This window comes from Cyclopterus lumpus, chromosome 19 (assembly GCF_009769545.1).
Source record: "Cyclopterus lumpus isolate fCycLum1 chromosome 19, fCycLum1.pri, whole genome shotgun sequence".
NCBI classification, from domain to species: domain Eukaryota; kingdom Metazoa; phylum Chordata; class Actinopteri; order Perciformes; family Cyclopteridae; genus Cyclopterus; species Cyclopterus lumpus.
This window is the reverse complement of record NC_046984.1, coordinates 12,481,507-12,505,735: the sequence shown is the minus strand read 5'-3', so window position 1 is coordinate 12,505,735 and position 24,229 is coordinate 12,481,507. Positions and strand designations below refer to the sequence as shown.

General features: G+C 40.5%; 1 protein-coding gene across 1 annotated transcript in view; it reads left to right on the top strand.

Annotated features, from left to right (window-relative positions):
• The first annotated feature begins 215 nt into the window (after nucleotides 1-215).
• The window catches only part of LOC117748710 (A disintegrin and metalloproteinase with thrombospondin motifs 14), a 33,019-nt gene continuing 9,005 nt past the window's right edge, over nucleotides 216-24,229 (top strand). The window contains exons 1-7 of the mRNA XM_034558729.1: nucleotides 216-294; nucleotides 676-1,103; nucleotides 10,928-11,084; nucleotides 13,029-13,225; nucleotides 16,867-16,950; nucleotides 18,938-19,094; nucleotides 21,162-21,267. Coding sequence (XP_034414620.1) covers nucleotides 216-294; nucleotides 676-1,103; nucleotides 10,928-11,084; nucleotides 13,029-13,225; nucleotides 16,867-16,950; nucleotides 18,938-19,094; nucleotides 21,162-21,267 — 1,208 coding nt within the window. The remainder of the gene's footprint in view (nucleotides 295-675; nucleotides 1,104-10,927; nucleotides 11,085-13,028; nucleotides 13,226-16,866; nucleotides 16,951-18,937; nucleotides 19,095-21,161; nucleotides 21,268-24,229) is intronic.

The following is a 24,229-nucleotide window of genomic DNA, read 5'->3' as shown; positions in this document are numbered from 1 at the left end:
ACCAAAAGATTGGAAACAACTTGTGAATATCCGTCAGTTTGGCGTCTAGAGAAATGCCCGGCTGCTCTGCTGGAGCTCAACTCTGAGGACTTTTCTCCTGCATTCATTTTTTTTTCTTTTTTCTTCTTTCCAGGAGGAAGGACTCTGGCTCAAAGTTTACAACAGAAAGGAAAACTCAGCGCTGAAGTGGCAGCTCCCACACTATAGCCCTCGCTATGGATTGTATGTATTTATTGATGTGCTTCTCACTCAGTCAACTATTTTTGGATACAATTTTCGCTGCAGAAACACATGGTGAGTTCTCCACTTACTTTCTTTTGTGTAAAAAACAACAACAAAAAAACGCTCTCTGAAGTCTAACTGTTGAGTAATTGTGAAGCTAAATGATGGCCTATTTGTTGATAGGACCACATAGTCAGTCTGACAGCCTTACTGTTATGGATGTAGTTAAAATATTGGAGTTTCCTTTATGTCTACAGGGTTTGTGCTCATAATACCAACATTCATTCTGAGTTGCCTGTGTATGCTTTATATAATAATAAGTATGACATAAGGTTAATTCCTCTCCTCTCTTAATAATCATTCAGCTTACTTTGCTATATAGTCTTTTTTTCCATAAGAACTTGCCACAGGTCTGTGTATGTGATTCTCACTTGACACTATCTGTCCCATCAGAACAACTCTCTGGGAAGTTAAGTGAATATGGTCTTATCGTGCCATTCAGCACAGACTCCCGTGGCAGGTACATCTCTCACGTGGTCTCTGCTGGAAACGGAAGTAAAGGTGCTGCAGCCGCTGATGGCGATGGCGATGGCGCCTCGGCCTTTGGCACCAAAAGAAGGGTGGCTCGCAGTGCCCCCGAGATGCCCCCGGTCACCCACGTCCCGGCGCAGCACTTGTTTTTCAATGTCACTGTGTTTGGGAAAGAACTGCACCTCCGCCTGAGGGCCAACAGGAGGCTGGTGGCCCCGGGGGCTTTTGTGGAATGGCAAGAGGACTTTGTGGAAAAGGCCAAGGAACGTATCCACGGGGACTGTGTTTTCACTGGAGACGTGAGCGACATGCCGGAGGCCTCTGTGGCTATCAGCAATTGTGATGGACTGGTAAGTAAATGCATACTTGAAATATATACGTCTGATGGCGAGGGGATGCACCTGGGAGAAAAGATGCTTTCTCTTCTTTGGTATGGTGTCAGACAGAATGCAAAGTGTTAGGGAGTTGTCTTCTTCAGAAAGTGCTTAACATCTGATCGAAGCTTGCTCGTGCATCCGACATACATAAAAACAATATTCCATCTGAAATCTACTGCATCTTTTAAGCATCAGACATACACAGCCTGTGTAGGCTTGAGAGGGGGCTGTCAGTTTGTAGTTGGTCGTTTGCTCTGAGACGTCTCAAACAGTTGTGCATGAGAATAGACAGGAGCAATAGAGTTGGAAATATGTTGAATATGAACCTATTATTGAAACTCGTGAGCAAATGCGAATCATTTAATATTTGTGTCTCTAACTCTAATCTTTGGCGGAATATAGATATATGCTGATGCATACAGTTTAGCTAGACAATGTTTAATGTTCTCACTTAAACCTGCATCAATTAATGTTTTGCCCACTTGGGGGCAGTGCAAAAAAAAAAAAAAAAAAGCAATATTAGCCATAATCTTCGTTGTCTCCGGCCACCTGTCAAATGTGTGCCCAATCTTCCCTTTCTTTATTGGTCTTTTTCCACCAACTCTTGAGAAAAGTATCAGCCTCTTTAGCTGCCAAATGCTTTATTTAGTTCAACAGCTGGTCTGGTTGGAACTTTTTGCCCGAAAACTGTTACAGCTACAGCTGACATTGGCTTTGATGAGAGCAGCGAGAGAGTTGAAACCATAAAGTTGCAACGCGTAAAACCAAAACAGGGAGCTTAAAGATGCTAAAGGACTCAGTAAAGCAGTGCCAAACAATGATATCCCACAATCCCCGCAGACTTCTCCTTCTCTGAGAGCATTGTGTGTCATTGTGTGTCAGTTCATTACCACCAATCCATTTATCATTTGTTGTCATCACTGACTTTAAAACGGTGTCGCTGCTGCAAATAAAGCAGAGCCATTGGGAGGTGAGCCAAGCCGAGCCCCTACTGGATGTTTGCACTTGAGCAATTGAGAGTGAATTTGACATATGAATTGTCAGCCTTAGCTTTTATGAGTCGGCCCGGTGTATTGTTATGACAGAAAAGGCAAGCATGGAATGAGGTTGAAGATAACCCTCTGAACCAGGAGCTTGTGAAACGCTTCACGCCAGACAGAAACACAAGCATTTTCAGTCATGACTCCTTTTTATAAATTATCACACACACCTCACGTGAGAAAACTTAGGCCTTTGATTGAAGTTTATAATGTTGGCAGCTTTCATTTTCACAAGCTCACAATTTCCTCTCTGTGCTCTTGATGCGTTTTTTCAGGACAATTGAGCTTTTCGATCAGCACGGTACAAAGAAACAATGGTCTTACCATTTCAATGTCGTCATCGCTATATTTTCTCTCTCTCATGGTTTCTCGGTATATACACAAAGAAACTGCGCTGGAGCTGAAAAAAAAACCTAGGAAAAATCCATCTTTATTCATGTCATAACAGTGGACTAAGATTTCTTTTGTCTATTTTTTTTATTTTGTCTTTTGTCTAAAACATATGAGCACCTCTCTGGTAAACACAAGATTTAAAGTGGTGCTTTTGTGTGATTCTTTGTGGAGAAACTCAGTTTGACAGATTTGTCGACTAAATTAATTTATTTCTAGTTGACAAAATTGCAGTCAACTGTTAGTCAACTCAGACTTTCTTTAGTCGTGCCACCCCCATCTGGTGTGAGCAGCATGGTGTGTTGTTGTTGAAAGCTAACACAACTTATCTTTATTTAAATGACGACATCTTGGGATGGACGGTAGATAAAGGAAAGATCTTCATGCTTATGACTTGCAAACATTCATGTCATCTGAGATTGTTGAATGTTTAAAACTGTAAAAAAAACTGTACCATGAGCATATTCACCTCCAGAAATGGATTGTGTGAAGCATTTGTGATTGTTTGTGATGGATATTTGCATGTGACAGTGTGTGTGTGTGTGTGTGTGTCTCCCATGCTAGGAACCTTGACACGTTTTTTGTGATATTAATTTTCTTGAAAGATCTGTTCCAAATCACAACAAAGAGCAATTCCTTCTCTCCGTTTTCATTACTTTTTACTTTCAGTACAAAATATTATCCAAGTAATATTACTGCCAATGAGGTCTTTGTATAATGCCGTTTCTGTCTTTGCAAATGTCCAATTTCAAAGCTTTGATCGTCACAACATGTGTTCTGGTGGCACCAAGAAGTCAAGCAAAATGATCTGCTTGGCTCGAGTCAGGCTCCATGTGTTTCCTTGCATCAAAGCCAACATAAACACAGACCTGTCTGTGCATGCGAGGGGGTGCTCGAGAGGCATTTGAAGGCGAACAGACAGTTCACAGGCAAATTATTTAGTCTTGAGTATCTGATTGATGTGAAATGACATGCAGGAGATGTATGATGAAAGGAGCGAATCTCGAAGGAAGACTTCGTGAATCAGGCTGAGGTCGCGGCATGCGGGCCAGATCTCTTAGATGCACTCCGCTGTATGTCTTCACGTACCACCAGCACTCAAACCTTCAAAAGTATGTTGGATTTGTTCCCCTATAGCAAACACACACATACTTTATTGGGCTATACAACATATCACAGTTGCATAGATAGAGTTCAGAATTGAAGAACACAGCAGCCGTCATCTCAACTCCGAACCTTGCTCTACTTCAATTGTTTCATTGCTTCAATACGACACGCTTTGCTATCAGTGTGTCGTCTGCAGTGAGAGAACTCTCTAACATTGAGGCATGACATCACCAGTTACAGATTACATTAATTTGTTATCCTACCATGTGCCCAGAGAAGCTAGATTTATGGCATTCCAAGCTCCACACAGATAATACATTAATACATTAAAGCTGCAAATAAATCTTATATCTTCTGGATATATTTGGCCTCACAGCGTTCCCAGACTGTCAGAAAGAAAGTCAACGGGAACTTACTCTGAAACACCTTCACTTTCAGTTTAATTTGAATGCAGATTATGTTTAATCGACAAACATGCGATATCTTCCCCTCGGACTTGAACTCCTGCTAGATAGCAACAGCTGTGCGCTCCAGACAAGCATGTGCTATTGTTGTGGAGCGATGAGTGATGGCTATGATTATACTGGTGCTGCTCATGTGTTGGGTATTAGCGCAGATGACGGGCTGATTGAATTACATGTGTGATGGAAACACGAGTGCCGGATAACCGCATTTGGGAGAATGCTATTTCGGTGTGCATCGGTAAGAAAGAGAGAGAAGCCACCTAGCAACAGTCAGCAGGCTTACGTTTTGGGGGGTTTGGTGGGGCAGTTTTCCATCCATTGGAGTTGGAAAATACTTGCATAAATTGTTCTATTCATCCATGTTTGCAGGAATTCGGCACAGGCCTGGTCCCAGTCCAGTATTCCAGTATCCTCCGGTGTTCCAGTTCTCTACTGGCACCGAAGATAAAGGCACTAAATTAAGAGCTCCATCAGTGAAAGCCCGACACCTCAGCCAACATATGACTTATTTCCTTTCATTCAAGTTAACGTTACAGTGTGTCTGTCTCAACATGTGTTAGTGTGTGTGTGTGTGTGTGTGCTCATTCAAATGCACACTGTGATATAGGACATGCATAACTTTAGGCACACACACACAGTTCGCAGACACCAGTAAATCAATAACGACATCACATCAATAATAAATAGCAAATTAACTAACAGATTTTTTAAAATCTGACTGCACACACGCATATCAATTACATATTCACTACTACAACTACTACTACTACTACTACTACTACTACTACTACCACCAGTACTAAAACTACTTACACCACTTTTATAACTATGTACCTTTGATACTGCTAGTATTAATCCTATTATTTCTACTACTACTACTAATACTACTATCTCTACGTCTCCTATGACCACTACTTCTAGACATTATTACTACTACTGCTTATTCTCTACTACTTATTCTACTACTAAGGGTAATAATGTCCTACTTTTACTTAAAAAACAATTACAAAAGCACCCAAAGCTAGACGATGAATACTGGGTGCTGGACAGAAGAAAATGGAAAAGACGGAACAAAATGTGCACAATATATAATTCTCAAATGGACATATATTTAATTACCACCAAGTGTTGTTTAAAGCTACAAGACTGAAGGTCTGAAGAAAACTACGACCATTACTTTAACTGCTTTTTCTATACGACAACTACTTCTGCTACTAGTACTCCTCCTGCTGCAATATATCCTTCTACTCCTCCAAATAGTAATAACAGCAACACCAATACTGATATTAAAAGGAGGGTTTATCTTTTTAAACTCACTACCTTTTGTTTGCAAATCCAATTAGCCGCTCACAGCAGCCTATACTCAAGGGCTTTTATTATTAGAATGTTCCTCTTATTTGATATCAGTCTCATACAAATGAGTGCTGGTAATTATAAGCCCAATTTTCTCTTTATTATTCTGGTCGTGATGATCACCAGCTATGCTTGCCCTTTATGCACAATGAGATGTGAAATCTGATAAAAAAGGAATTCGAGTGGAAATCCCTTCTCCGTCTCATACAATTCTTTCAAACATGCGACTCTGCTGAGTCAAGCACCACTCAGCCATGATGTACTCCCCGGCTTATTGATCCTCCATTGATCCACCATATTGTGTGACAACGGGAAAATGTGTGAGCATGCCTTGATCTCAGCAGTGAAGAGTGGATTACCTTCTTACTTTCTGCCTCTCGGTGTCTGGCTGGTGGACCAACAAAGAGCAGCACGCCTGGAGACGAAATGACACGTCTCTAAACAATCTGCCACAAATTACAGGTTGATCCCCTGGAAGGATGGCTGGACTTTAATTTCCTTGCACAATGCAGCTCAAGCATAGCCGGTAGCACTAGTTCCATTTCTATATTCAGTCATTAATGCGCCTTAATGGACATCTCCATTAGATTAAAACAGTTTAATGCCAGCAGTGTGTTGTGTCTTTATAAAATGATGTCAGGAAAACAATCTAGGCCAGTGATCAATATGCATAAATACATTTTTATAGCTTCATGTGGATTTTGTTACTTACTCAAGTTGCTATGAAAAATACAATGACCAGTTATAAGGATTTGTTATGAATTGCCTTCAACTAAAAAGCTTCACCCGTGTCTGTCATCTTTGAAATAGTTACATTTCCAGCAGCTTTTGCCTCATTTATTCCTCGCCTCGGTGCATACTGCACTGAGCAGGTGACACACTCCATCTGCTAGTTTGCACAGCAGGTCTCTCTTGAACTGACGTACGGTGTGTGTATCCACCTTCAAAGTTGCTCTTACGGCTGTGTGGAATCTAGTGTCCTGGTGTGCTTAAGAGTTAACTATATTTGCCTTTTATGTGTGTGGTGTCGTGACACGACTGGATGCCTGACTGCCTCACTTCAGAGGGTTTTTCAGAATCCTGACCTCCACTGAGCACTGCATATCTGAAAATAAACCCCGGGGATTGAACACTTATAGGGAGCATCGTAATGACGTCTGCATCACTTTCAATCATTTCACCCAGTCAAGTTAATCACTATATTTGAACTCCGATGGTGGGTGAGGATGACGTGTTTTTTGCCGCAATAACACTTCCACGAATAATCAGTTTTCCCTCAGTTTAGTGTAACAGAGAAGACTTATGCTTCCTTTTCCTAATAAACACTGTTTTATATGACAAATTGAACCTAATGATGGTGCTGAAACATTCAGTGGATCACCAACGTTAATAAAATGAGTGGAGCAACGTCTGAACCAAATGTCCTTCCAATCCATCCAGTATTAGTGAGATATTTCAGTCTTGACCAATGTGGTGGAAAAAACACCGCTGTGCAATGTTTCAGGGAAAGAAATCTTTAATTTATCTTCTGATTTTCAAGTGACATTGTGTGGTTATAATAATCACCTAACAAACGGCCGATTTAAGTTAGACCTCAAGATGGCATCGCCAATAGCTCAAAACTCAAAGATATTGCATTTACAGTGATATGAAACAGAGGAAAACAATAAATCATTACATTTGAGAGGCTGGCATCGTTGTCAGGACTTTATTAATTCATCTCAATTAAATTTCCAGTGGGGGTGAAGGTATTAATAACGCTGAGGTTAGCTGAAAATCCAATAGCTCTGTGTCCCCGTCCCACTTCTGACAGCAAGCGTGCACCCTTCCCCAGCCCAGACTTTACCATGCAGTGTACACATGTTTACATTTGGCTCCCCTCGACCCTTCCAGATGCTGCTGCTCTCTCCTCTCACAGACCCGGCTTCTCTTTCCACCCACTGCTGAAATAAGAGACCACAGAGGAAGTATTCGAGCATGTCTTACTTGGCATTTCCTGGTCAGATTCTTTCACTCCTCTTTTCCCTTACTGTCATATGTCCACACTTAAGTTCACGGCGTTTGTGCTGTTAGCCCCGAACGACAGGAGGCCGAGGATCTTGAGTTTTTTTTTCTTCCCAACACAATGTTCTCTTTACTGCACTGTATTTAGATTTATTTTTGCAGCTGTAAATACACACATTCTTGCCAGAGAGTTGTTGGTGTGTGCCTTCTTCATGAGTGATGACAGGCTGGATAGATTTCTCTCTTTTTTTTTCTTTGAAAAGAAGCCAGAATATGAGAAATAATCTGCATTGAGCAGTGTATATTCAAAAAGCACAGTTTGTGCCGAAGCTTTATAGAAACAACATGGCAATACAAAGAAGAAATATGCCAACTACAATTATATAAGTAGAGGATGTAACATTCTTTGTCCTTCATTTACATGACTTTGGGTCTTATGTTCTTTTCTTAATTAACAAGTGCAAGTTGTTACTTAAAATCCAATTAAAACCACCTCTAGCCCGGATGACAGGAAATGTGTGTTCGGCTTGTCTTTTCTTTTTTTATTATACACTTGGCCTTTATTGGACACAGCTCATGGTAGAGTGCGTGTCAGGAAACATGAGGGAACAATATTCTTTGGATGGATTTGGACAAATATTGTTGCAGCATCACACGATTTGTCCATCAGACTGTTGACCTGTCCGAGGAGTCTCTATCCTCCCATGACCCAGCAAAGGATAGACGATACAAAATGTAGAAGCCCTGTACTAATGCTGATAATGAATGCTCATACAGGCTGTGAATATTAAACATCGACGTACATTTATTCAACAGCTCAGAGGCGTGACGTTTCGTTGACACAGCAGACAAAACATGTCCTGTGGACAATAGAATAAGTTATAAGTCACCTTCCAGCATTCTCACTGATGTAAGCGGTTATGTAACTTGGAGGGAAACGTTTTAAGTATAAGATTGAAAACTTTTTTGGCTTTTCTGGCCACAAACAGTTGTTGATTTACACAACATTTTTAATTTATTTGGATTCATGTCTGTAGCAACCTGATGAATGTAAGTCCGATATTCACGACCCCATGAGAGCGGTGAGAGTGAACCACTATAAATAGCTCTGTAAAGTCGAGGGAACTAAATATCCATGTGAGAATTATCTTGATAGAAGAATATTGATTATAATAATAATAATAATAATAATAATAATAATAATCATTCATTTTTCTTCTGGTGGGTAGCAGTGTACACTTGGGACACAATACATTATGCTCTAGGGAAATATAACTTCTCAAAAGCTAAATATAATGAAGTGGGGAAAGGAGTGAATAAATGGTGAAAACTATGTGTATGGTAATTTACACTATTTACATGAGAAATGTAATTTGTCCAGCATTTAGAGAAATACTTGTATTACTTGTGGAACAATGCCATCAGTCTGGCTCTAAAAATCCTTTCAGGACTTAAAATGACACACTGTGCTTTCACTCTTAAGTATTCATATTACTGAATCAATGCAGAAGGATGTTAGTGGTAATGTAGAAAATTGATTGAATGATAACAATTACACCAAATTGAAACTGTAAGAGTGAACCAGAGCTTGACGTTGGCTTCCCCATGCAGTCCATCTAAATATTTATATTCAATCCCATTAGGTATACAACAAAGTGGCCTGAAGTGGAGGATGTTTACTTTATGGAAATCAGTGCGTGCAAATGTTTGTGCTCACATATGTGTTGTGCAATGCCAATCAAGACGCTGCGTTGTAAGTAGAGCTCTGATGCTAAAAAGGAGCATGCAGGGAAAGAGTTGATGTACCAGTTTTAGTCGTGTTGTTGATGGATTCAGGTCCAAATCTTGACATTCTAGTGCAAAGTATTGAAATACTACGTAGGGTTTTATGAATATGCATCGTGGGTGCCCTCTACAGGTTAAAACCCAGCTATTGCGATTGAATTTAGCACCTGGCTGATCTTGAGCTAGGTGGCGTATGAAAGCATAATCATAACAATTGTCAGCAGTTTAGTGATTAGCATCAGCTAATCGAAATGCTAACGGATATTATGAATAGTTATTGTTAAAGAAAAGTCCAAGACCAGTAGTTCACGTGGTGCCTTTTATGGTCTGTAATTGTAGCATGAAAGCATTGGTGGAATTAGCAAGATAGCCAGCAAACTAGCTAGCCAGCCGCTAAATGAGTAACATTTTACAACTTAATCCATCATGCACACACGATTGATAGAGCCACAGAAAGCACATTGCTATTGCCAGAAAGTCTATCATTAACATTTTTTATTGAGCTTATGGCTTAACTTGAAGTCGAAAAGATTTGTGCTGTGCCGTGAATTTAACGCTACGCTGGTTACAAAGACAAACACTTGAAATAATGTATCGTACATTATTTATTTAACCCTTATCCTACCAACCGGGATTCATGTGGCGGTACACATGTTATCATATCTCTCTGCGCTTTATTCTGTCATTCAGCCTACTTTACTTGTTTTTGTCAATAGATTTGTTCCTAATGATTTCACATAATTATTTTCTGTTACTGTTTTGATAAATGCTTCTTAAAATATCATTTAAAACACAGATGTATTTGGGGTCCTTGGAGACCTCATGTGCTCCGTCTGTTTTTATTTTAAACACTGCAAATAAACTGCATGATAATAATCACATTTATCTTCTTCAGGTGACATCGCATAACTAATAATATTTTTAGAAGAAAAATAAATAGTTTACGCGGTCGGTCCTTGTATGATGAACATGTTGATGGGATGTCGATCTAATGCTGTAAGAGTTATGCCATCAGAGTTACAGTAGTTGCATAGCGTGGTCGTCCTGATGTCTGTGTTCAAACGTTGGATTGAATGTCATGACACATCACGACTTATTCTCATTTTACACTTACACTTGAATTCTATATCAGACAGTCAGCTTCAGCAGATGTTGACGTTTGTCAGCAAAAAAAACTAAGCAAACAGTTTTAGAAAGGCAGGAAGCACCGTTAAAAAACAGCACGAGAACAATTTAGAAGTCATTCGTAAGAAAACTCGGGCGGCACTTGCCACTTGGAGAGCGCAGACAAGCAGGTCGTTGAAACGGCATTTGTTAGACGTTTCTAATCGAAGTAGAGCACATAAGGACGGTTAAAAAGGAAATGAGTACTTAGAAAAGTGATTTGTTAAACTTCAACACACTGAACTGAAAACACATTGAATCGAATAGCTATAGAGACATTGCTACTCATCACCTCGTTCAGTGGGAAATCATGGTGACCCTCAATAAATCTTGATGGAGGGCTTCAAAGAGCGTCTTCAAATGGTATCTACCTGCAACATTCCCCATCTCAAAATCTTCCAAACGATCGGGCACACTATAATTATTGGCTCCTCTTTTGCCGTCCTTTGAAGGAGGAGGGGTGCACTCATTTTAAGCCCTCTTTTTCCAGGCAGGTCTGATCCGGACTGATAATGGGGAGTTTTTCATCGAGCCCCTCGAGAAGGGCCAACAGGACGTGGAAGTGAAGGGCCGTGTCCACGTGGTCTACCGCAGGTCGGCCATAAAGCTGGAGACGGGCCAGCGGAGGGAGGACCTCCACAATGAAGGTAGGTGCGGAGAAGGAGCCCGACATCAGTGGAAACAAAAAAGCACTGTGTGCGCTTGTGGGTTGTGACCGTGTGTGAGTGTGTGCACGTGTGAGTAAGTGCCTCTGTTTATTAAGCACACCACAAGTTCATAACGGCCAGGACTGTGTGTTTGATATTGCATCATACAATCGAATAAAGCACCAGAATTTTAAGGGCTTTAACTGCATTTAAAGCACCAGTGGTTTGGCATTTATTACAGCTCATACATACTTTGAACTTTAGTAATTGTGTTTTATTTATCCAAAAAAGAATAGCTTCCTGCTGTATGAGGCCGCCATTGATTTCCACCATTCTCATCAACCTCGTTTCCAGCCTCTGATAAATCCATATGCTACTTGCACCAACGATGTGGAATACGGACAGTTAGCGACGAGCAGGTGGATGCAGTGCAGTCATGCATTTTCCTCAGGAGTTAGTGGAGACCAAAAGAGAGCTAAAAGACAAGTGAATATTGAACTTACGTTTACATTTTGTAAATATAGGTAACCGTTTGTTAACATGGTCACTATATGCAACAGGGTAACCAGGTACCCGACGAGACCTTTGACGCCAGTTGTCAGTAATTGCCGAGTTTTGTTCCCAGGCGCTACAGTCGCATTGTGATTGTCACAGTTGTCCTTATTCCAACACAACAATCATGTGAAATTGAGAAGAATGAAAGCATGCGTAATACCTGCTGATTGACTGACCTCCTGGAATGAAAGGAAACCGGTGTCTAAAACTGAACTTGAGTACACATTATTCGATGCTTAGGAGTTAAAACACACAGCTTTTAAACTCCAGCTCTAATTTCTATCACTGCTCTATATGTATTCGCCCTAACAGCAGATGCAGCGCTCCCAAAGCAGCTGGTAATGTGAGGAATTCTGGGCTCCAGTGGTAGTTCTGGGGACAGGGGAGGATGGGGGAGCCAGTGAGGGGAGAGAGTGGTGGGGGTTACCCTTCCTTTGCAGTCAAACGACCCGGCGCCATTATGCATTCCTTTTCTTTCCTTAATTGCTACAACAATAGCATGAGCATCTGGAGGACGAGACTTACCATACTTACGGATTTATCCCCCGTTTCCCAGCATCTATTCATTTTATTCCACAGCCACTCATTCACATTTGCTAAGCTTTCCTTCCTTTTTTGTTACTGCCCTTGTGAAAAACACTGTGCTCTTCTTTTTTTTTTTTTTTATCTCTACAGGCTACATTCTTCTATAAAGTGATACAGCTGGATTTTTGATTTATTAATATTGTTGCCAATTTAGCCTTTTCCGTCGCTGTTTCTGTAACTACACGAAACAACCTTCAGTCATGAAGTTGCTCGAGGAAGATGTTATTCACTTTTTTATTCATTTTGACTGTGGAGAAGTTTTTTTTTACAATTTTACTGATTTTACCCAGTTTTGTCCTTTAAATCCACTTTTTTTTATTCATCTGACATTAATTACAAAATTCACACAACATCCTCCTTTCAATGAGCGTTTCAACTCAGACAGCATACTGTGCATGAATATCATAACGACAAACAGAAGAAATGCTTTATGAAATGGATGAATGTCGTTTAGATTTTGGTGCGACTCAGCTAGGCCATGAATGCACATATTATAGTTGGTCTATATGTGGGCTGAGAGGAAATACTCTTCTCACTCTCTCACTCTGTCGGCCAACAATTTATGAGTCTGAGGGGAGTATTTTGACGAGAGATCAAGTGGCTTAGAAAACATAAAGTCCACAGGCCTGATGATAATCCCAAAGTATACCTCCTGCGCATCCTGAACCTCAAAGACAGACATTTGTTTCATGTCGGATTGATACCGACATGAATCACTGCAGAAGCTGAAAAGAAGAGATATCATACATGCATTAGATCCCCACAGCCTGTTAATTGACTTTATGTGCTGCTGATATGTTGCAGTGGCAGACTTCGGGATCGCAGACCTTCCTGCGGCTCTGGATCTCGTCGAACACAAACTGTCTGAGTCCGAGCGCAAAAGGCGGCACGCCAAGAAGGACGACTACAACATCGAGGTGCTGCTGGCTGTGGACGACTCGGTGGTGCGCTTCCACGGCAAGGAGCATGTGCAGAATTATGTTCTCACTCTCATGAACATAGTAAGTCCATTATGGTGTTTGAATAAAAAGGCTCGTCGGATGCACACTACCTGCTCCTCTTTTACGCAAATTCACAACATGACATGTCCATGCCTGCAGCTAATCATTAATTTCATTGTCCCGATTATTATTGATTATTTTCCTGATTTGTTGATTCATTGGATTAATTGTTTGGTCTAAAAAATATGTCATATTAAGATGACAATACATATTTAGAAAAAACACCACCGTTTTAAAAAGTAAAAAGTGAAAAAGCTTTGTCTGACTAGCAGTCCAAACTCCAAACATATTGAGATTACTGTTACATAAAACAAAGAGCAGCAACAATGAGAGGCTTGAACTAGTAATTAGTAAATTGCTCGAACAATTAATCAGTTAAATGTTGTCTCCCCTAAAGGCTAAGCTTTATATATATCCCTTCTTGACATGAAATGCTGCTGTGTTTAGTGACAGCTACCTGTTGAGGCACTTTTCCCTCCTTGTCCTCTCTGACATCAGACCTTGCCACACTTTTCCCAGACCCCCACTTTCTCGAGCTGTTCATGGATTACCGATAGGAAGGTGAAAAAAGAAATTCTCAGCTCATTCATTAGTGGTTCCACCAGCTCCTACCACCATAATCTACTTAATGGGCCCAAATCCCTCAAGTCAGATTTTCACAGGGTGCTGGTTTCACTCTGTAACAGTTACCATTTGGACCCTGCATGGTGGTCTGATTAGCTGCACTAGACCAATTAGAAAGTTAACTGGGAGCTGTGCCGTGCAGTCATGGAAACCAGCGCCAGGAATGATGTATTTATTTCTTTGCATATTTTCGTCTTGGGCACGGAGAAATATCTGATTTTAATGACCTTGGCTGTATATACTGTACAGTGGCTGCAAGAGCATGCTGTAATTAGCAGACGCTGGTGTCTAATGCATTGATTTCTGATTCCTGGCAGGATAAGATCATTTTAACAAGTCCTTATTTCTGAAATTGACTGAGCTATAAAGTGAAATCCAGTTCTTAAAAAACTAATATCTATACAGTCTCTTTCATTCGGAGTACGATTTGATAAGAGAAACACGCAACTTTCCCCACTCGTAAGCCCACAGGCTTGCTGTGTCTGAAAGAGCTCTGCCCACTCAAATCCCTCTGAATCCCCGCTCCGTGGCTGCAGAATGTGTAGTACCACCTAGAGAAACTCTCCCTAAGGGATTGATTACTGAACATCCTGTCTGCGCGAAGCCAAGGTGACTGCCGAGGTGCCTGCTGCACAATGGCTGTGTTGTTTGAGCGTGGACCAGGTTTTGTCCACGTCGGTGTGACGCTGTACACAAGCCAGGGACACCTAGCTCCTGTAGCCCACAGCTGCTACTCTCATTCGCAGCCACAACACTCCAATTCCAGCCCTCTGTGTGCTCCTCCTGGCTTTGTAATCATCCCGGTATACGTGGGTTTTCTTTTTTTCTTTCATTTATTTTTAAAGGCTGAATGCGAGGAATTAGTCCAAAGTAAGGAAAAATATGCAAATTCAGTATTTATAAAAGCTGTCATGGAACTTTTATGATGATCATTTTTTGGATGCTGTCCCCTTTTTTTCAACAGCTTCTCCGTTTCGGGTCCAACAGAAACACACGTATATATAGGTCAGTATAGACCAGTCTAGGAATTTTAGCTCGTAACACATCTGGGAGAATTTGGGGTCACTTGAGCATTTATTGACCTGAATGGGCTGCTGTGAATGGAATATTTGCTTAAAAGCTTTGGGTGTAACCTTACGTCCCGGAAAAAATTTGGACTTAAGCCAAGATAGTCTTTTGATGGTGACAGAGCTTTTGTTCTGCACGGTCATACTTTTGACCGAGAGGCATACACTTAGTGTTTTAGCAAAGAGTAGAACTCTACTTTGCTTTATCTGAACCATAAACGGCTTGCACAAGGACAGCTATTGAAAGAGTCTGAAAGAGGACACATTTGCTTCATCACTGTTCTCAAATATGAAAAATAACCTCTAGCACACACTATTTTTGAATAAAGATAACGAAAAAAGCGTTCATGACAGAAAAAACATTCTGCTTTGATAACCTAGGTATTTGTTTGGTTTTACCTGGAGTTAGCAACCTTTTTGATATGAAATGCCATTTTTATTATTTTATTGTTAATTAGGTTGCCATATGAACATTATCTTTAACATAAAAGCAAAGTGCATAGCAACAAGAAACAAAATCCCATAATCAGGACATTGTAATCATCCTTTCCAACCTTTGAACAATCTTGTTAATCAGAAAGATGGCAGCAAGTTATAGCCAATCAGAGGTAGAGTAGGGGAGGTCTTAGCAGATGGTAGGTGGGCGGAAAGAAAACATCAAACTACCGTAAATAACAATGCAATAGCCAGTGGATGTGAAGGAGGTAATTTAGCTTGCATATGGGAGGGCACCTCAACATAAAAAAGATGACTTATTGCTAGTATGCCATTGGTCAATCTGCCGTGTGCAAGTGGTAGAGTTTGCCTTTACAGATGTTTGGCTGTCCCTGTAATTCTGAAGATATTTATGTTCATATGCTGTCTCTTGTGTCAGGATTGCAAATTCATACTTGCAGGATTTCTTTGCATATGCTTTCATCAGTAGCAGCTGGACAGATTAAAGCGAATGGAGATAAACAACATCCGATCTGTTCATTACCTCTGCTGTAGAATAATGACAACATCAAGGTTCTTGATCCTCTCACCTAACACATGTCAAGAAAGCGAATAATTGTATTTTCCAAACTATTCGGTTAATGTGGTGATTGAGGATTTTGCACATGGACATCCTGGATAATTTGCCAAAGCTTTGATCAGTATTCCACTTTAGGAAGTTAGCCAATGTCTTTAATAACAGGATGGCCGATTATTGTTATAAACATTGAGGTTTAAATTAAACATACAGCTTGGTATCATCAGCATAACAGCGTTAATCAAGGGGGAGCATATACACAATGGAACTAGACCAAGTTGTGAGCCTTGTGGGACCCCACACAAAATGAGAAACATAATTACCAGCAGCCACTATAAACGGTGTGGAATAAAACAGAAGAAAAACAAGTCAAAGTAGTTCCATTTATGCCCACTCAGTGCCTCAGTAGCTCTAGTAAAGTGGCATCCCCAGGGTTGCAAAGGCTTCACTTAAACCCAGTATTATTATGATAGTGTGACAACACATTAACTTTAGCTGTTTCTAATGCTGCGATCACACCAAAAGGGTCACAAATTCACCTCTGAACTTTATTTATCAACTGCAAAGCAAAGCAGTTGATTGACTTTTTGGGGCCCTAGAGGCGTGCCGACATGTAGCGACCATTTGACGAAATTAAAACACACTCAACTGGAAATTGGACTGTAAGGGATCCAAGCTCGGCCCTGGGTTAAGCATCTACATACCACAGCATTATTATAAAGCCAAATAGCAGCACACACATTTCTGGGGCAGGGTTGTTTGCCATTGTTGCTAAACATATTTCATAATTATTCCAAAAGCCTAAAAAGAAATCCTACACGATTAGACGGCCTGCTGCTGGGAAGCTGTACCTCAGAAATAATATTGTCCAAACACCGTCATCAATGTGTTTCTTTCATCCCTCAGATCAGTGACAAATAATGTTCCTTTCCTTCCAGGTTGATGAAATCTACCATGATGAATCTTTGGGAACCAACATCAATGTTGTCCTCGTTCGCATGATAATGGTCGGGTATCGACAGGTGAGCTATGTCACACATTGCTTTTATTTCCTATATATGCCAATCACTCCACGACCTCTGAGTGAAAAGTATGTCAGAATACACAAAGCTATTTCTTATAAGAAAATAGTTATGTATTTGCTTTCTTGCCGAGAGTTAGATGAGAAGATTGATACCACTCTCACGTCTGAACAGTAAACTTGTAGCTGGAGTCAGCAGGCATATTAGTTAATTAATTAGGCAAATTTCTGATCATGTTGTGTCATGTATATAAAAAAAAGTCAGATGTTTCACATGTGATTGGGTTTCCAATCAGCACTTTACATGTGAGCACACAACTTGCTACAAAAAGGCAAGACAATCAATCCCCAAATTTGCCCAAGCTCCCTCCTAAATAATGATATGTTATATTTCCAAAACACAAAGGTGCTATTGGATGCTGTAACACAATCAGGGAATGGATCTGTTGATGGTTAAATAATCACACAAAATAAAAAGGAAAAATACCCAAGTGTGTGATTTGATTATGCATCAGGCCACTGTTTGGTTGACAGGTGCAACGGCAGCCATAATGTCTTTTACCAAAGATGATGCTCACAAACATACTGAAAATAAATATCCATCCATGTATTAGTTTTCTGGTTATAAAAGTCAAAACATACTATCTAATAATTAGTGTTTCCGATAATGCTACCTTATGTCACCTTTCATGTTTTCAGATGTTAGCAGGTTTCAAATGATGTAGTCAAGACTGATACTATACATTGTGTGCATTGTGACAGGCAGCAGTGAGTTATTGCCCTTGAGTGCCTTTTAATCTTCATAATGGACTCATGCTGCTTGGAGGCTGGGAATGTTGCATGCTACTTGTGTCTGGTTGCCAAAGCAGAGATATGCGGCTTACACAGCACTAATTAGATGAGCTTGAACATGTTGAATGTGTCACCGCACACAGGGACAAGAAAGACAAATGTTTTGCCCATTTGTTTGCACTATCTGGTGTGAGCGGGCTTGTTGTCAGTCACCACACTGTTTCATCCTCGACTGAGTTTTGTTGTTAAAACCGCTGGATCTTCGTTAACAAACAAAACAAAACAGAATATTCACATTCATTTCCACTTTAAACATCCTTTTTTTTCCAGTTTCCAACAACAGTCTTAGTTCAATGCCAGTTAGAGGGGGGGACAAAAACACATGCAAGTATTATATGTTGCAAATCTGGTGTGCGAGACCCATTGAGCAGAAGTGATGCAGGATCTGCTCTCTATGGCTGTTCGTTATTTCATTTTACAAGAGCAGTGTCCTTTAGAGCAGTCGTTCCAAAAGACCCACAGAAATCAAATCCACACAAATCTCCCGACCTGGCAGAAGATTTTAATAGGGCTGCCAAATATATTTGCTTAAAATGTCTTTTTATTCAACATTGAAATCTGTAGAACACCTTTGAACTGCATGACTGAGTGTTTGTGTTGTTCTGTTAATTGTAGCCTACTTATTGTATCATTATATCGAACACAAAGACAAAAGAAACGTCTGTTATCGCAGCCTAAATGCATTTATGAAGTAGCAACGTCTGGTCAGGCTCTTCTTTATCAAAAAGGCCTAATCTTCCTTATCTTTCCTTATTCAAATCGCAAATCAAAACCCAGTTCAGAACTGCTTTTAATGTGTGATTGTTTGTTTTTGTTTTCTTTCTTATCAGGGTCGGAACGACTCACAAGTCCCTATTTATTTGTTTTATTTGTTTTACCTGTATTTTAGCTATTCTTATTTATTTATCTTTAGCTTTTAGGATGTTTTAATTATGTGAAGTGTCTTTGAGTATTATGAAAAGCGCTATATAAATTAAATGCATTATTATTATTATTAATGTGGATAGGGTTGTAATGATTTGTAGGACCCCAGAAAAGAGTTTTGGAAACACTGCTTTAGGGAATGAATGCGCTGAGCAATTACCATTTCGGTGTTTGAGTGATAAAATGATTATGGTGTTTTGTTTTTTTTACAGTCCATAAGCCTGATTGAGCGTGGCAACCCCTCCCGCAGCCTGGAGCAGGTGTGTCGATGGGCCAACACGCAGCAGCGCCGCGACCCCGACCACGCCGAGTACCACGATCATGCCATCTTCCTCACAAGGCAAGATTTTGGTCCCGCAGGTATGCAAGGTACTGTATTTTTCTCGATCGAGGACTGTGCAGACTGAGTGCTGATATCTGCTTCCATTCACAAAGGGGTTGGCTTCAAGTCTTTCCCAGGTAAGCTCGATGGAAACTTTAGAGTGAAAGCTGCCGCTGAGGTCACAAACCCAATTCGGCCTCACAGGGAAGTAATCACTGAGTAGCTTTCCAACACCTTGCTGACTTGACATTGACGCCACCCTGGATACAACAATTTTAATTGATATTTTTCAAGAAGGCTTTTGGCATGTAGAGAAAAAACAGAATTTTTCTTTTTTTTAAATTCATTTAACTAACTGTTGATTTTAACCAGTCCACTAAATCCTAATAATACATGTATGCAATGATTTGGAGTTTTATACCATACATGGTCTGTCGGTTTAGCATATGTCTCTGCTGTACTTTTTCTTTTCAGCCCTTCAAAATAAATGTTGAAGCGAGCCTCCTAATGTTCAGAAAGAACAAACATCCTCTGTGCTCAAGTTCAATATCTTGCATTGACCTGTGTGTATTTTTAACTTTCTAAAGCACATGTGTCATGTTCAGAAGACAACCCGAGGCTACCTGGTTTGCTTGTCACATCTCCGGATGTTACCATAGCTGCCGTTGTGTTGTGTTCATAACAAGCCCAGTTTCTGTGGCGCCCTGCACTGTGTCGGGCCCGACCCGGGGCCGTGTCTCAGGGTCACAAGCCGACATCACACTCTCTTGTCAAAGTTTAACTGTGAGATGATAGATTCTTTATCCAAATACAAAGATTGTGGCTGTGCCGATAAATAGACAAAAATACATCCAGTTTGTGGAGGAGCTGAGAAGTGAATGAACTAAATGATGGTTTGGTAACTTTTTTTTACAAATACATTGAAATTAAATCTTGGGAATGATTTCAAGTGCCGAGGACTTCATTTTCCAGGCAGTGTGTTCAGTGTTTGAGTTTATCAAGCAGATGAAAGAGACCACCTCTCTCCTTACTCTTGACATCAGCAGTGAGACACACATGTTTGACCCCTAGCTGCTGCTGCTGCTGCTGCTGCTGAATCTGTTTGCTTCAATGTGCAAAAGCTTCCCTTCATGGAAATGTAATCTGCATTCTCTCTAACTCCTTTTATCTGCCTTTCAGATAAAAGGTCACGCTCCACGGCTGCTTTCATGTTTGGCTAATTCACTCGCAGCGTTAAATGTGTCCATTTTGTAGACATTTACGAAAAGAACCTTGGATCAAAATATGGTTTTCACATTGCAGCTCGCTGCAGACGTTTCTCTTTTTCAACACCACATAAAAAAAAAAAAACGGATGCTTTTTAAGACTCTTCATCACCGGCTGTCTGTCTGCTGCATTTTCTGCTTTTTACCTGCATGCCAAAAAAAGGTATTCTGATGGTCAGAAAGCTCAGATTTATCTGAAAGCCGCCAAAAGACGGCCAGGACGAGCGTGCTTCTGAACCAAAACCAAAATGCGCTAATCGCTGCACACCTCTTGATCGAGTTATGTTTAATGTTTGTGCTTTGCTTAAAAGGTTTGGAATACTCTGTGTGAAATGTTGTGATGTCGGTGCAGATAATGTGACACTTTTCCGAGCTTCGTGTTTACTTCAGGACTTTTCTTTTTGTAAAGTGAGGAGATGCTCTCTATCTATTCTGTGGTATCTTCGGTCCATTAGCACTAAGTAAGTTGCTTTTAAGATATGTTTTTATATTGCTATAAAGGCTTCGGTTTTTGAATTGATGTACTTTAGTGTCAATGAATGACATTGGGCTCTGAATGCAGACTTACTGAAAAACATCCCTAGCACATATGTCCCTTTTATGAATTTTGAGAATGTTACTGCCTAAACACAATCTGCTGTATCCGATCACATACTGAGGTGGGTTAATTATTGAAAGTGACATTCAAAGTAATCAGCACACAGCACAGCCTATTTTTTACGTGTACTAATGTACTTAGTTCCAGAGTTATTATATAGCTCTTCATGATCTTCAGCCTTGCATGACAATGGCACAACCTACATCCTGGTACTTGATTATTAGGGCTGTGTGGTCTTTTCTGTTGCCCAGGTTACGCCCCAGTTACAGGGATGTGCCACCCACTGAGGAGCTGCACTCTGAACCACGAGGACGGCTTCTCCTCCGCCTTTGTGGTTGCTCATGAAACCGGCCATGTGTGAGTAATATAGCATGACGATGAAAAGACCAGCAGGGTCTTGCGAGATCTTACTGCATCCAATCCAGCTGATAGTTTTGCATGCAAACAGTAGTCTGTAATCAAAGGTGGAGCCCTTTCATGGGGCTTTGTTGTCTTAACAATGATCCGTTTGGCCGGGCATGCAGGTATACATTCTTCAGCCTTGCTATACTCCGTGTCTACTTTATAAGGTACCCCTTTATATTCTAATGCAATCCAACACACCTGTTGGACCATACATTCTACTTTCATCAAAGTAAAGGTCCATTTCACGAGGCCTGTAGTGCTCAGGGTTTTTTTGTCACTGTAATAGAGGCATTCATTTAATTAAATGTTTTGACATTCCAGTGAGTTAGCGGTTTTGTACTGGACTGCATTATATTTAGTGGTGTTTTCTAAGGTTTTTACCCCCTCATGTAAATTGGAAGGACAATAAATAGGAAACACCCCTCAATATATTGTAGTCCAATACAACAACACCTTCAATATGACCCAAATTTTATGATTTATATTTAAATTGTTCATGTTTAATTCAATTCAATTTATTTTGGAAAGACCAAAACCACAGATTTGCCTCAGAGGGTTTTTACAAACTGTACACATACGACATCCTCCTTTATCTACCGGACCTTTTCGCAGACTTCCTCTAATGGGGCCATGAAGGGGTTATGAAGCAATGTCTATGAACTGCTCCACCCGCTGCGGCACGAACAAGTGGCCAGCCAGACTTGATTGACTGCCACATCGCACAAAAGAACTGAAAAAAGGTCACTAACCCCTTCATCCGTCAACAGTGGAAAGGGGCACAGACTCCATGCGGTGCCAGTCAGTGCATGACTAACTCACTGATTGACTGCATCACTTTCAATCTGGATGACATCAACGTGGTAATGGTGTTTGTAGTTAAAAGGTTTTAGATTGCCGAAACAAATATTTCTGTCACACTGACTGACTGAGACAATGGGAATGCACCTGTACGTCTCAGACAAAACAACTTTTGAGAGGTTTAATTACGGCTACTTTGAAGGAATGTGGTACATGGCCTGTTAGCAAAGACACATTAACAATATCCAACAGAGAGATGCCAATTAAAGGCATCACGTCTTTAAGCAGCCATGTCAGGATGGGATCCAAGAGACAGGTTTGATGAAACCGTTGGAGACAATTGGTCAAGGTTGATGGGAGAAAAGCCATCCAAATATACACCAGGGTATACAGTCGTTTCCAAGGCCACTCCACTTGAGGACAGATCGGCAGTGGTTGAGGGTTGAGATCATCAAACTTGCCTCTAATAGTTAAAATCTTTTCATTGAAGAAGTTCATGAAGTCATTACTACTGAGGTCTATAGGAATACACGGCTCCACAGAGATGTGATTCTCTGTCAGCCTGGCTACAGTGCTAAAGAGAAACCTGGGGTTGTTCTTATTTTTCTCTATTACTGATGAGTAATAGGCTGCTCTGGCATTGCGGAAAGCCTTTTTATATGTTTTAAGACTATCTCTCCAAACTAAGCGTGATCCTTCCAGATTGGTGGAACGCTATATGCTTTCAAGCTTTTGTGAAGTTTGCTTTAGGTCGCGGGTCTGAGGGTTATACCAGGGAGCAAACCTCCTTTGCCTCACCGTCTTCTTCAGAGGGGCTATCGAGTCTAGTGTCATTCTCAGTGAGTCAAATGATTTACCTCTCAATGCTGAAATATTCTCAGTTGGCAAAGGAAAATACTGAAATGCTGTGTGTGAGATTCATGTCATTATAATTATACACCTTGCTGCCTATAATTGCTTGAGTCACATGCTGGCAGTGTTCTGTTAACAATATGAAAAATGTGAGAATCTGGTAATTGCTTTGTTTTATTTTTTTGCATCAAGAAGCAGCTGGAGCAGCTGTTCACCTACATGTGCATTATCCAATGTAATAATTTTAATCATCACACCAACCCTCTTCTGAAATATGTTGGGTACATGTGTGGCAGTTGCAACATGATTTGCCTCTGACCTTATTTAATTTAAAAAATCACAAAAATATTTTTATTCACTTATAAGAGAACATTGAACAGTCATTCTGGGTTAAAACCAGGGGCTGTACTGGATCTAAATAGGAATATGCTCCTACCTTTTAGCACATTTCACTATGTGTTATATGTAACATTTCACCCAGCCCATCTTCATCTTGGACATGTTTTCTCTTACTAAAGCCTATAGTCAATGAAACACTGCCTCTAATAAACAGCTCAGGTTTGGTGTGGAGGTCCTCACTCCAATCAAAGCCTTCACACCAGGCCAAGCTTTACATCCATACAAAAATATGTGTCATGGACTTGAATTGCTCTTTAAATCGAAACTTTGAGAATGCATGTGTTATCAGATCCCACTGGAATAAAGCATGACATATTGCGGGATGTTAATTCATGACCTCCTTGTGGCATTTCAGTTGATTGTCAGTGCAAATACAAGACATATGCGAGCAGCATGCTGCCACCGCTCCTGCTCTGCCTGCTTCCTCACTTGGGGATTTCTTTAATCAGTGTCCATGGACAGCGTAAGGATGTTCCCAGGGTCTTTGGTCTATATTTTCAAAAATACATGATTACCTCCCGCTGCCATGGCCAGTAAAATGTAAACACCATAATGACCTAAAAACTCAAGAAACAATATGTGATATTCTGTTGTCCTTTAACAAGCACTGCTCCCATAAGGGGTAGGGGTTAGGGCTAATGAAATACAATGTTACAAGGCCTAGCTGTATTTGTATAGACATTCCAATGTTTTTAGAGTGATTTAACCAACAGAGCTGTAATAGAGAGCTCAGAGAGACAACATGTAACTGTACGCTAGTAGCACAAAAGAGCCCTGCTGCTCTTTGAAAATCATCATCACATCGTTTGTATATATTTTAACTGTATTTATTTTGACTGTGTTTGTATTTATTGTAACTGTATTT